The sequence below is a fragment of the Martes martes genome (genome assembly GCF_963455335.1).
Source record: "Martes martes genome assembly, chromosome: 18".
In the NCBI taxonomy this organism is placed as follows: Eukaryota; Metazoa; Chordata; class Mammalia; order Carnivora; family Mustelidae; genus Martes; species Martes martes.
In genome coordinates, this window is record NC_137906.1 from 5,958,073 (window position 1) to 5,970,369 (window position 12,297).

Consider the following 12,297-nt stretch of genomic DNA (forward strand, 5'->3'; position numbering starts at 1 on the left):
GCTTCACCTAAGCAGGAACCAGAAGGTTCTGTGAACGTCTTAAATCCGGCCTTGTTTCTCACAAGGGGAAACTGAGGCCCAGGGCGGGAGGTAGGTGATTCCAGGCACCAGAACCTCTTAACAGCACAATCGGGACTCACCCCAAGCAAGGACTTGTGCTTCCCAGCGCAGGGCCCGGCCCCCTGGAGGCACCCGGGGTGTTCGTGGGCTGCGAAAATGCTCAGAACGCTTCGCCCCCAGTCTTCAGCTGAGGGGAAGGAGACAGGGGGGGAGCTGGCCCCTGGGGCTGACCGGGAAGGTGGTTAGGCTTCTGCCACTCTGAGCAGCTGTTATCCTGTCCCCCCAGATGTGAATGGTGGGAGCCGCTCCTGAGGGCCCCTCCCGAGGCTGGGAAGGGGAGGGGATATGCTACCGATGTCCTCGAAGACCCAGCACCGGGGCCCGTGGGACAGCAGCCCCCGGAGGGAAGGAGAGGCCCCCACAGCAGAGACCGGGGGCTGTTGGGATGGGGACAGAGCCCTTAGCAGCAGCGTCTCACACCGGCTGATGGAGCCGCTGACCCGACAGACCAGAGTCAGGTGCACTAGACCAGGGCTGGACCCTGCCGCCCTGGGGGGAGGCAGGCGAAGGACATCGGCCCTGAGTGAGCCACAGGCCTCATGGGCCACCCGGGGAACCAGTCTCCTAGCCTGGGCACCACGTTCCGCTCCAGAGCACCAAGGCTCAGGGACACTTGGTCCTGGGGACCAGGAGGGACCTGGAGTAAGTGGCAGCAAAGGGTTCTGGGCTCTCCCCAGCCACTAGCTGAGCCACACCTTCCGCCTCTGACTGGTGGGTGGCGCTCTGCGAGGACAGCGCCCCAGGTGGGGGGAGGGGCAGGGGCCAGGAGGGGCCCCCGGGAAGCCCGCCAGGGGAGCCCGTGGGGGTCAAGCCAGGGCTCCCTGTGCAGCCCGAGGCAGGGGCCCTGAGTCCACCACCACCCCTTCTGGCCCTCGCGGCCTGCCCAGGGCGGAGGAGGGAGGCGCTGTCGGGGCTGAACCAGCGCTTCCTTCTCTTGCCAAGTCCAACCATGCAGAGTCCAGTTAATCTGGGTCTCAGCAGGAGCCTCCTCCACTTCCTTTCTCCCCATGCTGGAGCCCCCTGGAGAGAGCCAAGTCCCCCTGGGACCACAGGACAAGACCAGCATCCGTCCTTCCTGCCCGGGTCTCCCCACACCGGCTTGGGCCACAGAACCTCAGACGCACGCAGGAGGCATGGCCTGGGGACCCCCTTCCTCCTCACCACTGCCCCCTGCCCTGTGGAGCCTGGGACCCGGCCCTGTCTAGAAAGCCCTGCTGGCCTGGTCTGGGCTGCCCCCCTTCACTTCCGAGAGGGGTTCCGCTTCTCCCACTCCTATTGTCCTCCCCCTTGGCCCCCGGCCAGCCCCCAAGTCCAGGCTGAGCCCTCTCCACGCCAGCCAGCGAGGGAATGGGGGCATCAGGCAGGGGCTCTGGGAAGGCTGGGTCTGCCCCAGGAGTTGGGGAAAATGGAGGTTTCTCCCCAACCCTCTTGGCAGGGGTGGGAATTAGGGGCTCCGTGAGAGGGGTCAGAACTGGCCTGGATTCGAATCTCTTGTCAGCGTGTGGACAAGTGATTTACCCACTTGGGGCCTCGGTTTCTTCATCTGTAAAATGGGGGTGCGCGTGACACCTTCCTGCCATGCCGTGGGGAGGGAGATGTTACGTCACCTAAGAATACGCTCGGCACAAAGGAGGCGGTCACTGCGGTCGGCTGCCCTGCTCACGCCAAAGAGGGAAGGTGGTCCGGTTGGTGGGAGAGGTTGTTAGAAGGTTGCTTTGGGGGGCGCCTGGGTGGCTCAGTGGGTTAAAGCCTCTGCCTTCGGCTCAGGTCATGATCCCGGGGTCCTGGGATCGAGCCCCACATCGGGCTCTCTGCTCAGCAGGGAGCCTGCTTCCCCTCTCTCTCTGCCTAATTGTGATCTCTGTCTGTCAAATAAATAAAATCTAAAAACAAAAAAAAACTTTATAGAAGGTTGCTGTGGGACAAGAAGGGTCAGTCAGAGTAGTCCAGACGGGACAGGGGGACAGGACAAGGCGGTCCCTGTGACCGCACCGCCTCTGCTTCTGCTCCTGGGCTGGGGACAGCAGCATCGCTTCCCGAAAGCCATCCCGTCTCTGCCTCCCTCTGTCCCTTCTCCAGCCCCGTCTCCGGTGTCCCCCCTCCACAACATGCTGAGAGGCAGTGGTTAAGGACACAGCTCCGCCCCCCTCGTGGCTGAGTGGACCTTAAGCCTCAGGGTCCCCATCTGTAGAATGGGTCTGTGATAACAACAGTACTTCCTACCTCTGTCGCAAGGGAGCCGGGAATGAGTTAATAGCAGCAGAGCCCTCGGAATGGTATCTGGCCCATCGTGAAGACTCAGTAAATTCTAGCCCTTGTGATTTTCTTATTTGTGTCTCCATCCTGCCTGTTTGTTGAGTCAGATTTTCCGTGGCAGAGGAGCTACAGCAGGAGGCATGAAACTCCCCGGTTTCCATTGCCTGGAGCTCCGGGTCCTCGGGGCTGGAGGCCGGAGCAATAAAGCATTCCTTTCAGTGGGGGCCAGGGATGCTCTGATAAAATCGGGACCACAGGATGCTAACCTTAACCCCGGGCCTCGCCTCCGAGGCGGGGCCAGCCGCAGATCCCGGGCCATTCTGGGCGGGGCAGGCCCGTGTTCCTGAGCCGCTGGGCCACTGGCCGGTGACATCTCTCAGCATGTTTGCATGTTCAGTGCCCTCTCCCCACTGCGTCCCCGACCACCCTCTGGGCCCAGTATCTCTCCTCCACCCCAGGCCTGTTTCCACCTCCTGCTGCAGGAGGCTCGGAGACTGAGGAAGCAGCATCTCGGAAGCCTGGGATCTGGGGATTCTAGGGTCTCGGCGTAGCGCGAGGAGCTCACTACTGCAGTGACGGTGACAAGGCCCCTGTGCTGTCGCTCAGGAAGGCCCCGTGGCCCCGGGGAGGTCAAGAGGACCATCTGAGGAGGAGCCGGTCCCAGCCACCACGGGGCAGTTCCCAAGGCTCAGAACTTTCCTCCAAGCCAGACCCGTGTCCCGCCGCTGGCTGCCCCGTGGCGTGTCCCTGCCCCCAGAAGCCCCTTGCCCCACGCGGTCTGTCTGGCATGCCAAGCCCTGGTTCCCTTGGGCAACCTCCTTTCCTGGGCCCTCTTCTCTGCATCTGGGGCCTCTGGGGAGACCTCTGTCCCCATCCTGCCGAGCACGGGTATTGGCAGGGCAGTGGGAAGGAGGAGGGACATGACAACCGGACACATCGTGTGAGACGGGCTTCGTGACAGGGACCCAGAACGGTCCCCGCACAGCTGGTGGGCACCCCATAGAGCCCTCAGTGCCCCGGGGTGGGGGTAGGTAGGCAGGCCGGCCACACTGAGGGGCCTGGAGGCTCTTTCAAGCGATGCCAAGGGCTGCCGGGCGAGTTGGTGCGGAGTGCCAGCTGTCACCACTCCTGGCAAGGGCCATGTGTCCCCATTATGTCGAAACTCTGCTGTTCCCAAGGCAGCCCCCAGGAGAAGATCTGTGAGCCGTGCCATCCAGAAAGGAAAAGCGAGCCCCCTCGGCATGGGACCCCCCGCCTCAGGGAGGGAACCCCGGGCAGCCTCAGCTCCAGCCCCGCCAGGCACGGGGAAGGCGGAGCGACCCCAGGGCTCCAACCTCCAGATGTGCAGCCAGCATTCCGTTGTGGAGACAGGGCAGAGCAGCTGCCAGGGCCCCAGATGGGCCGCATTAACCTGGGAGCAGGCTCTTCGGGGCCCAGATGCTCCGTGTTTAGCCGGCTTTGGGCTCCAGATGTGGGGCTAAGCTGGGGGCGGGACGCGGCTCCAGATGGAGGCAGTCCGAGCGGGGTCTGGGGCTTTGGGGACTGGGACAAGGAGCCTCCACGCTTGCCCTCTCCATCACCCCCCCCACCCCAGGGCCAAGAGGGTTCAGGGTTCACAAAAGAAAATTGTGACTCAGGAGCCACAGAGCCCAAAGGCTCATGCCTCATTGCGTGAACAGCGACAGAACCCAGTGATCTGCCCGGGGTCCCACAAGCCAGGGAGGGCAGGACCCCGGCTGGAGCAGAGGGTCTGATGTCCCTCCAGGCACAGGAAGCATTGGGGGAGGGAGCTTTCAGGACAGATGCCTGCCGCTTGCCACCCACAGGGATGCACTCAGTCCCGCACGGTTGGGTGACCAGGACATCCTTGTCCCAGCATTGAGAGAAGGCTCTGTCCTGACCTTCGAGGCAGGGTCTGTGGGGTGGGGGGCGTAGTCCAGCCCCAGGAGACCCTCTGAGGTTGCAGCCTTGCCCTGGAGCTGGCTGTCCCTAGCCTCCCCCTAGTCTGGACGGTGCTGGTCCATTTGGGAAGTGGAGAGACAGGAGGACACTAGGCAGAGAGGACCCGGGCCAACCACTGACACCCCCGCCCCAGGATCCTGGGCACCTAACCGCCAAGGTGAGGTGGTAGGAGAGATGTTCCTATTTGCTGAGCACCCACAATCCAAGCCCCTCATCATTCATTGGGTCCCCACAACTCCCATGCAGGGTGTGGGGTTCTCATCTTGCAAATGGACAGCTCTCTTAGGACCACCGGGCCAGGCCAGGCCAGGCCAGGCCAGGCCAGGCAGAGCCGGAGGAACAGCAGGGACCTGCTGCTGGCCTGGCCTTGGCCATGAACTTGAGGCTCTGCAGGCGGTGGCTCAACACGGCATCTGGGGAAGACCTTTGTAAGGGAGCCCAGGCGAGACGCTGTCCCTGGGGCCTGACCCTCCTGTCCCCATATAGCCTATCTGCCCTGGATGGTGGGATAGCCCAGAAGCCCAGAGACCCCCTGCCTGAGCCCCAGGCATGCCGCAGCCCCTCCCGCCACCCAGGGGGCCCTCAGCCCAGAGAACCGAAAGTTCTCAGTGTCTTCTCCTCAATGTCAGGAGCCGTCCCCCCGCCACCCCCTTTCCCCAGACCCTAGAAGGACTGAGGAGATTTCAGGGATGAGGGCAAAGGGTGGGCCCAGCGGCCGTGTCTGCACACTGGCCCCGCTCTGGGCTCCGAGCCGGGAGGGCATGGAGGCCGCAGAGGGCACAAGTCGGCGGAGGCCAGGACCAACTGACCCCCAGGGGAGCAGCCGGGAGACCTGGCCCAGAAGAGACCTCGGGGTGGGCACAGCTCCTGGGCCCCTGAGGGGAGGGGAAGCAGGCACAGCTACTGCCCCAGGGCTGGTGGGCCCTCTGCAGGCTCCTTCCGACCCCACCCCGGCAAAGCCACCCGGAGGGGAGAGGGCAGGACAGCACAGTGTGGCCTGGGGAGGGAGGCTGGCCGGGGAAGCGGGCTGAGGCCAAAGCACTGATGGGTTATGTCAGGCGAGCGCTTGGGGGAGGGGACCGCGCCTCTCAGCTCTGGCAAGCCCACCTGCGACCCACACCCGAGAGCTCGGCCTGGAGAGACGCTGGCTTGCTTCTGAGTACAGCCTGGGGGCCGGGGAGGGGGCCACTGGGCCGCTAGGGAAGGCTCGGCTAGCCACAGTGGCCAGGAAGGCAGGACCAGGATGAGCCCCCTACCAGCTGCGGGCTCGGGCCGGGTGGGGGTGGCCGTGTGGCTGGGCTTGCTGGGGAGCAGAGCCCGGGGCACCACCCCCAAGCCTCAGGAGGGCTCTCTCCAGCCCCTCTCTTCCTCTGCTGCCCATACCCCGCCCTAGGGCTCCAGGACCCCATCCCCCAAATCAAGGGGACCCCCATTTCTCACTTGGAGGCTCTCCCTGCCATCTGTCCCACGCCCCCCTCATTCGACAAGATGCACCTGGACAGCATCTGACACCCCTGTTTCTCCCGAGGCTGGGATGGTGTCGGGAGCGGGGGGGACAGGGACGTGCCAGAAAACGAGCCCCTTTCCCAGGGCTGCGGGCTCAGGGGGGTGCGTGGGAGCTCGAGGAAGAAGAGGGGAGCTCGTTGCAAGCCAGGTCAGCGAAAGGCCGGCGACTCGGGCCGGGGAGCGAGGAGGGGGCCCCTCGCAGGCCGTTACGGCTGGGCAGCCAGCGCCCTGTGTGTCTTGGCGGAGCGGGACCCCTGGGCGGCCAGGTATGTAACAATTCCAGCCATTTCCTGCCCTATTAATGAGAAAGGGGCTGATATAAATATACACTCAGCATAAATAAATACAGGCCAGGCCCGGGGCCGCATAGCAGACAGATTGCGTGGAGCCGGCCAGCCCTTCAGCCAGCCCCCACCCCCTGCCCGCAGCAGCCCCCGCCGCCGCCCCCCACTTGTTTTTCTCCTCCAGGCCAGGGCCTCTCCACACACACAGGCCCGAGGCAGATGGACCGACCGCCCTCGCCCTGGGGCCTCAGGAATGGGGTTTCCCGCGGGCCCTGGGAAGGCGGCAGGCCCGAGAGAGGGGGAGCTGGGGTTCCCAGTCCCTCCTGCCTCAGGCACAGACCCCGTGACAGTCCTGGGAGGCCTGAGGTCCTAGGATCGGGCCTGCTCACAGGTGGGGAAACTGAGGCTCACAGGCCTAAAGGCACAGCCGGTGGGCTGTGGATCTGGGATTCAAACCCGAGACTTTCTCACCCCAAGGCCTCTGAGCTGCCCGCTCTGTGAGAGGGGCAGTCGGGGCGGCCTCTCGCCCTCCTGCCTTCCTCCCAAGCCCCAGCCCCTGGGCCCTCCTTAGGCCCTGGAGGACTTCTGGTGAGGCCTGGACGCATAGCTCAGCTGGGGCAAGATGCACGTGCGGCCCCCGTCCCACCCCGCCCCACCCCTGCTCCAGACCTCCTCCCAGCCAGAGCATCCCTCCTCGAGCGCTGGCTGTCCCATCGGGGTAATCTGGTCACCCCACACTGCATAGACATGGAAACTGAGACCCGGGGGCCGAGCTTCACTTAGGTCACGGCGAGAAGCAAGCCAGAGCCGGGGAACCAAGTGTCTGCCACCAGGCCTTCTCCTCGGGCCCCAGGGAACCTTCTCGAAAGCCGCCCCAGCTCCCCAGCCTGGATGCTTCCTGGGGGGACTCAGGTGTCAGCCTGTGTTCTGGAACCCAGCCGGGGCCCTTCCCTCGGCACAGGTCGGCCACAGCGGCTAGGAAAAGCCAAGTGCAGAGAGGTCTGGAGCCTGGCGACCTTCACACAGCACAGGGCAGATCTGGGGCCGGCACCCAGGGGCTGTGGTGCGTTCCTCTCTTATAAACCCAGTTCAAATGCCCCCTCCTTCAGGAAGCCTTCCCAGCCACCCCGACCCAAAGGATGGGCTCCCAGTGTGCCCTCAGGCCTACTCTGCCTCCCAGGCCTTGAGGTATTCTCACCAGTGTGTCGTCTGAGTGGCCACCTAGCCCAGGAAGGCACACTGGAGTGTCCACCCCCCCCCCGCCACTGCCACCGCCACCCCCACCCCCCGCCTGTGCAGTGCCCCAGTGTGGAAAGTGGAGGCCAGGCCGTTTCCAGCTGCGGCCTCATTCTTGCCAGCGGCCAAGGATTTGGGAGCCAGCTGTCTGAGAAGGCAAGTTCAGCAGGTGTGCCTGGGACAGCGTCATCCTGAATCCCAGCTGGTCTCCTGGCCCCAGCTCAGCCCATGCTTCGGGTCCAGAGGTCTAGAGGCTCTGGGCCTCTAGGACCGCAGCCCCTGCCCCAGCCCCAGTCCCTAGCGCCCCAGACATCTCGGCCCCAGACCGCTGGGGATGAGGCAGGAGAGGTGGGAGTGGGGCAGGTGGAGGGTCACGGAGGAGCTCCCCAGGGCCGGGGCCAGCTCCCACCCGCACCCGTCCCTGCCCGCGCCCGCACGCGGTTCCTGGGGGCCCACCCCCTCCGGTGCTCCGGAGCTCCCTCGCCGGGAGAGAGCAGAACTGGAAGCCGACCTCGACGCAGCCATTCGGAAGCACAAGACATCCACGCGGACTGACTTGGACATGGGCCGGTGGCATGTCATCGAAGGCAAAAAGGACTTTGGCCTGTTGATGTGCATAGGACGACGGGTCTCCGTCGGAGACGGGGCTGCGGGCGTGACGGGCGGGGCCTGGCCGCGGGCTCACAGGTATGCCAAGCATCGTGGCTGGAAGGGTCCACAGCACACAGACCACCCCGTTTCTCTTGAGTTTCAAACCAGAGAGGAAGGAAACGCGTTTACCTTAACATGTCTGTGTTGTGGGTAATGTTTTAAAAAGTTAGTAAAAGGAAAAGTACTAGTATCATACACACAGTCTCGCCTCTAGCCCCACTGCCCAGGGCCGTGCCAGCCTCCCTGCTGGTCCCGGCCTCCAGCCCCTCCCCCAGGCCCATCCTTGCTCCCGTCATTTCCCCCTCCCCGCCCTCCAGGGGGTGCAAGCCATCCCCTTCCTGTCCCCCTTTCGCTCTTGAGGCCCCTCTCCACCTGCCTCCTTCCTCACTCCCGGGCGCTCCCAGACAGCTCCACTCCCTGCATCCCCAACCTCAGCAGTGGGCCAGCTCCACGCGCCTCCGTGCACAGCTTTCCCTATAAGTTGGGGGCATGTTCTGGAATCCCAGTCAGGTTTACTCCAGCACCTTCCCAGCGCATGCTCTGCCTCGTGGGCCAGAGGGGAGCCCTTCAGATGTCTCCCCCCAGGAGCAGGCTGGGTGTGCTCCTCAGACTCAGAGGAAGGGCCCAGAAGTTCACCCCACACCTACCCGGGGCCATCTACAGGTCCATATGGGAGGCAGAGCAGGAATCTGGCCCAAATTTCCCCAGGAAACAGAATCCAGAAGGCAAATATGGGGCAGAACTCTCTGGAACATCTTCCCATACTCACACCACCCTGGGGCTTGGGAGTGAATGGAAGGTGATTGCTAACCCCCACGAAACCATCCCTCCCCCTCCTCTCATGGTATTACTGGGCTCAGGGCCAGGGGGAGACTGACCCACTGCACCTGAGCTTGCTTGGGTCCCCCAGCTGAGATTTTGGATGTTTCCCTCTCCCTGGAGAAGAAGGATGGATGGGTCTATGGATGGATTTATGGGGGACCAGTGGATAGATGGTAGGGGGTGGTAAACAAGCTGAGAAATGAATGGATGGGTGGGTGGATGGAGGGATGGATGGGCAGAGGGATGGATGGATGGTTGGATGGATGGATGGATGGATGGTTGGATGGATGGATGGATGGATGGGTGGATGGATGGATGGATGGATGGGCGGAGGGATGGATGGGCAGATGGTTGGATGGATGGATGGTTGGATGGGCAGATGGATGGATGGATGGTTGGATGGATGGATGGATGGATGGATGGATGGTGGGATGGATGGATGGATGGATGGATGGTTAGATGGGCGGATGGATGGATGGATGGATGGGCAGATGGATGGATGGATGGATGGTTGGATGGGCAGATGGATGGATGGATGGTTGGATGGATGGATGGATGGATGGTTGGATGGTTGGATGGATGGATGGATGGATGGTTGGATGGATGGATGGATGGATGGGTGGATGGATGGATGGATGGATGGATGGATGGTTAGATGGGCGGATGGATGGATGGATGGATGGGCAGATGGATGGATGGATGGATGGTTGGATGGGCAGATGGATGGATGGATGGTTGGATGGATGGATGGATGGATGGTTGGATGGGCGGATGGATGGATGGATGGTTGGATGGTTGGATGGATGGATGGATGGATGGTTGGATGGGCGGATGGATGGATGGATGGTTGGATGGGTGGATGGATGGATGGATGGATGGTTGGATGGGCGGATGGATGGATGGATGGATGGATGGATGGATGGTTGGATGGGCGAATGGATGGATGGATGGTTGGATGGGCGGATGGATGGATGGATGGTTGGATGGGTGGATGGATGGATGGATGGATGGATGGGTAGCTGAGTGGTAAAGCGAGTGGCTGAGAGTGTAATTGATTGGATGGACTAGTTGCAGACTAGCTGAGGAGTCCCTACATCTCAAAGAATGGTCTCAATCTCTGAAACGTGAGGCCTTAGCACCCCCCAGAGGCCAGAGTCTCTAACGACCCATCTCCCTTAAAGCCCTGGGCACCGACAGCCCTAAGAATCAGGGGCGCAGACCTAGCGAAAGTTAGGGGTTCTGGGAAGCCAGAAACCTAGGGTCCAGGGCTGGTCCCTCCCATGACTTGCTCTGGGGACCTTGGGAATGGTTCAACCTTCTGAGGCTTAGTTTTCTCATCTGGAAAATGGAGCTACTCAAACCTGACCCCTGTAATGCTATGAGATTTAAACGAAATTATGCGTGTAAAGCATCTGAGAGGGTTGTCTGGCACAGATCAGGGGCCCGTGGATTGTGATTTCCTTCCCACAGGCAGCCCTAGGGCATGCATGCACGCGCACACACACACACGCACACGCACACCAGTAGGGAGGAGGGACACAGAGCGAGACCCCAGGCCAGACCAGATCCAGAAAGGCAGATGGGGACACACTTATTCTGTAGGAGTCCCACGCTCTGGCAGGGCTGGCCCAGCCTTGGGCCCCAGGGGCTCGGGGAGCGGGGACGCGGACGAGGGTCCTGAGCCCTGTGGCAGCTCAGCCTCCTGGGCCTGGGCCAGCTGGGCCGTGTGCTCGAAGGCGGCTTGCAGCAGGTGGGAGGCAAGGCAGGTGGTCCAGGTGACGAGATAGGCCAGATGCCAGGCGAGGGCTGTTGTGGTCTCCACCCACCAGTACAGACGTTTCAGCAGCACCCGGAGCTCCGGCACCACGCGGTTGTCCAGCAGCGCCTGGAGGATGGACGAGCGGATGGGCAGGTGGCCAGGCCCGGGACCCCCCCCAGGTCTGCCCTCTCGCAGCCCAGCCCGCGCCCGGCCTGCCCACCTTGTTGAGCAGCCCGCGCAGGCTGCAGCGACGGGCCCTCCGGCATAGCCTCCAGGTCAGCAACGACAGCAGCAAGCCCGCCAGCATCAGACCGTGCAGGCAGGACAGAAGCAGGTCCGCGCAGGTGGCCGCAGACAGGCCCAGCCGCTTCGGGGCCAGGCCCAAGGCCCGGGCGCAGCGCCGTACGCCCGCCCACGCCAGCCGGGGTGCCCGCAGCCCCAGCCACACGGGGACCCCCAGCAGTCCCAGCCCTGCCTGCAGTGCCAGGCACAGGGGGCTGGCGCCGAGCCCAGGGGCTGGAAAGGCCTGGCGGCCGCGGGACCCCCAAGCCTCCCGGGCCAGCCCCGACAGCCAGTGGTTGAAGAAGAGAATCTTGAGAAGCAGGAGATTGTACAGGTGGACCCGGTTCTGGACCAGCTGCAGGAGGAGGGAGAGACAACCGTGGTCATGCACGTGGGGGAGGGGCCCTACCTTCCCCCCCACCCCCTGCTGGCTGGGCCTCCTTCTCTCCGGGCCTCAATTTCCCCCACAAGAAGGATCATTCTCTGCCCACATCTAAGGACTCCGTTCTCGGGAAGGGGTTTTAGAAAGTATTTCCAGTTATCACTGTTTCCTTCCCCCCCAGATTTAAGTGAGTGTTTGTAATACCCTAGATGGAAGGAAGTGGGTTTATTATTATTATTATAATTATTATTATTAGAGAAGGCAGGACCATCCACCCCTCTCAGCCCTCTGATCCTGTGGAATTTGAATCCCGGGCAGGTTTTTTCCTCCCAAACACCTGGGCTCTCCTGTCAGTGTCACAATGGCGGCTGGGGGCAAAGGGCAGTGCCCCCAGGTAGGGTAGAGAGTTGGGAGGCATGGGGGCAGCGACCCGAGGGACTGGGGGACCTACGAAGACAGAGGGACCCAGGAAGATCTCCGGGCTCCTGTCCTGATGTCCTGTCTCCCATCCACGGGGAGAAAAGAGTGAGCTTGGGCAGGGAAAGAGTCTGTGAGCGGGAACGGTCCACCTGAGTCCTGAGCCCCAAAGCCCCCTCTCTGGACCCCACGCACCCTCGTCCAGAGGACCACCAGGAGCTCTAGGGGGGCAGTGTGCGGAGACGGCCACCTGGGCTTGGCTGTGCGCCCCGCCATGGGCGCCGTGGCTTGGGGGTGGGGTTTCTGAGGCAGGCAGTCACCTAGTGCCACCGGATGGGACAGGTCCACGCGGTCCAACAGCTCAGAGGTGGCTGTGAAGGGCTGGGAGGGCCCCACCCCGGTGCCCCCCGCGCCCCCTCACCAGCACCGACAGCTTCACCAGCCGCAGCAGAATCCCCAAGAGGCTGGATCTGGCGGGAGGGACGGCCTCCATGTCTGGCCCTTCTCGCCTTCCTCCAGCTGGGAGAGGGAGGGTGACCTCACAGATACCGCGGGGTGGGGGGCCGAGTTACCATGGGGACCCAGTTGCTACAAGAGACCCTCTTACACCTGCCTCCCCC

The 12,297-nt window shown here is 63.1% G+C and overlaps 1 protein-coding gene across 1 annotated transcript; it reads right to left on the reverse strand.

Moving 5' to 3' along the window:
• Window positions 1–10,428: 10,428 nt before the first annotated feature.
• TMEM270 (transmembrane protein 270) lies at window positions 10,429–12,170 on the reverse strand (the record flags this gene model as incomplete). Its single annotated transcript, XM_080830575.1, has 3 exons — window positions 10,429–10,722; window positions 10,817–11,233; window positions 12,099–12,170. The coding sequence occupies 3 exons, from the start codon at window positions 12,168–12,170 to the stop codon at window positions 10,429–10,431; spliced, it is 783 nt and encodes a 260-aa protein (XP_080686701.1).
• Between the last annotated feature and the right edge of the window lie 127 nt (window positions 12,171–12,297).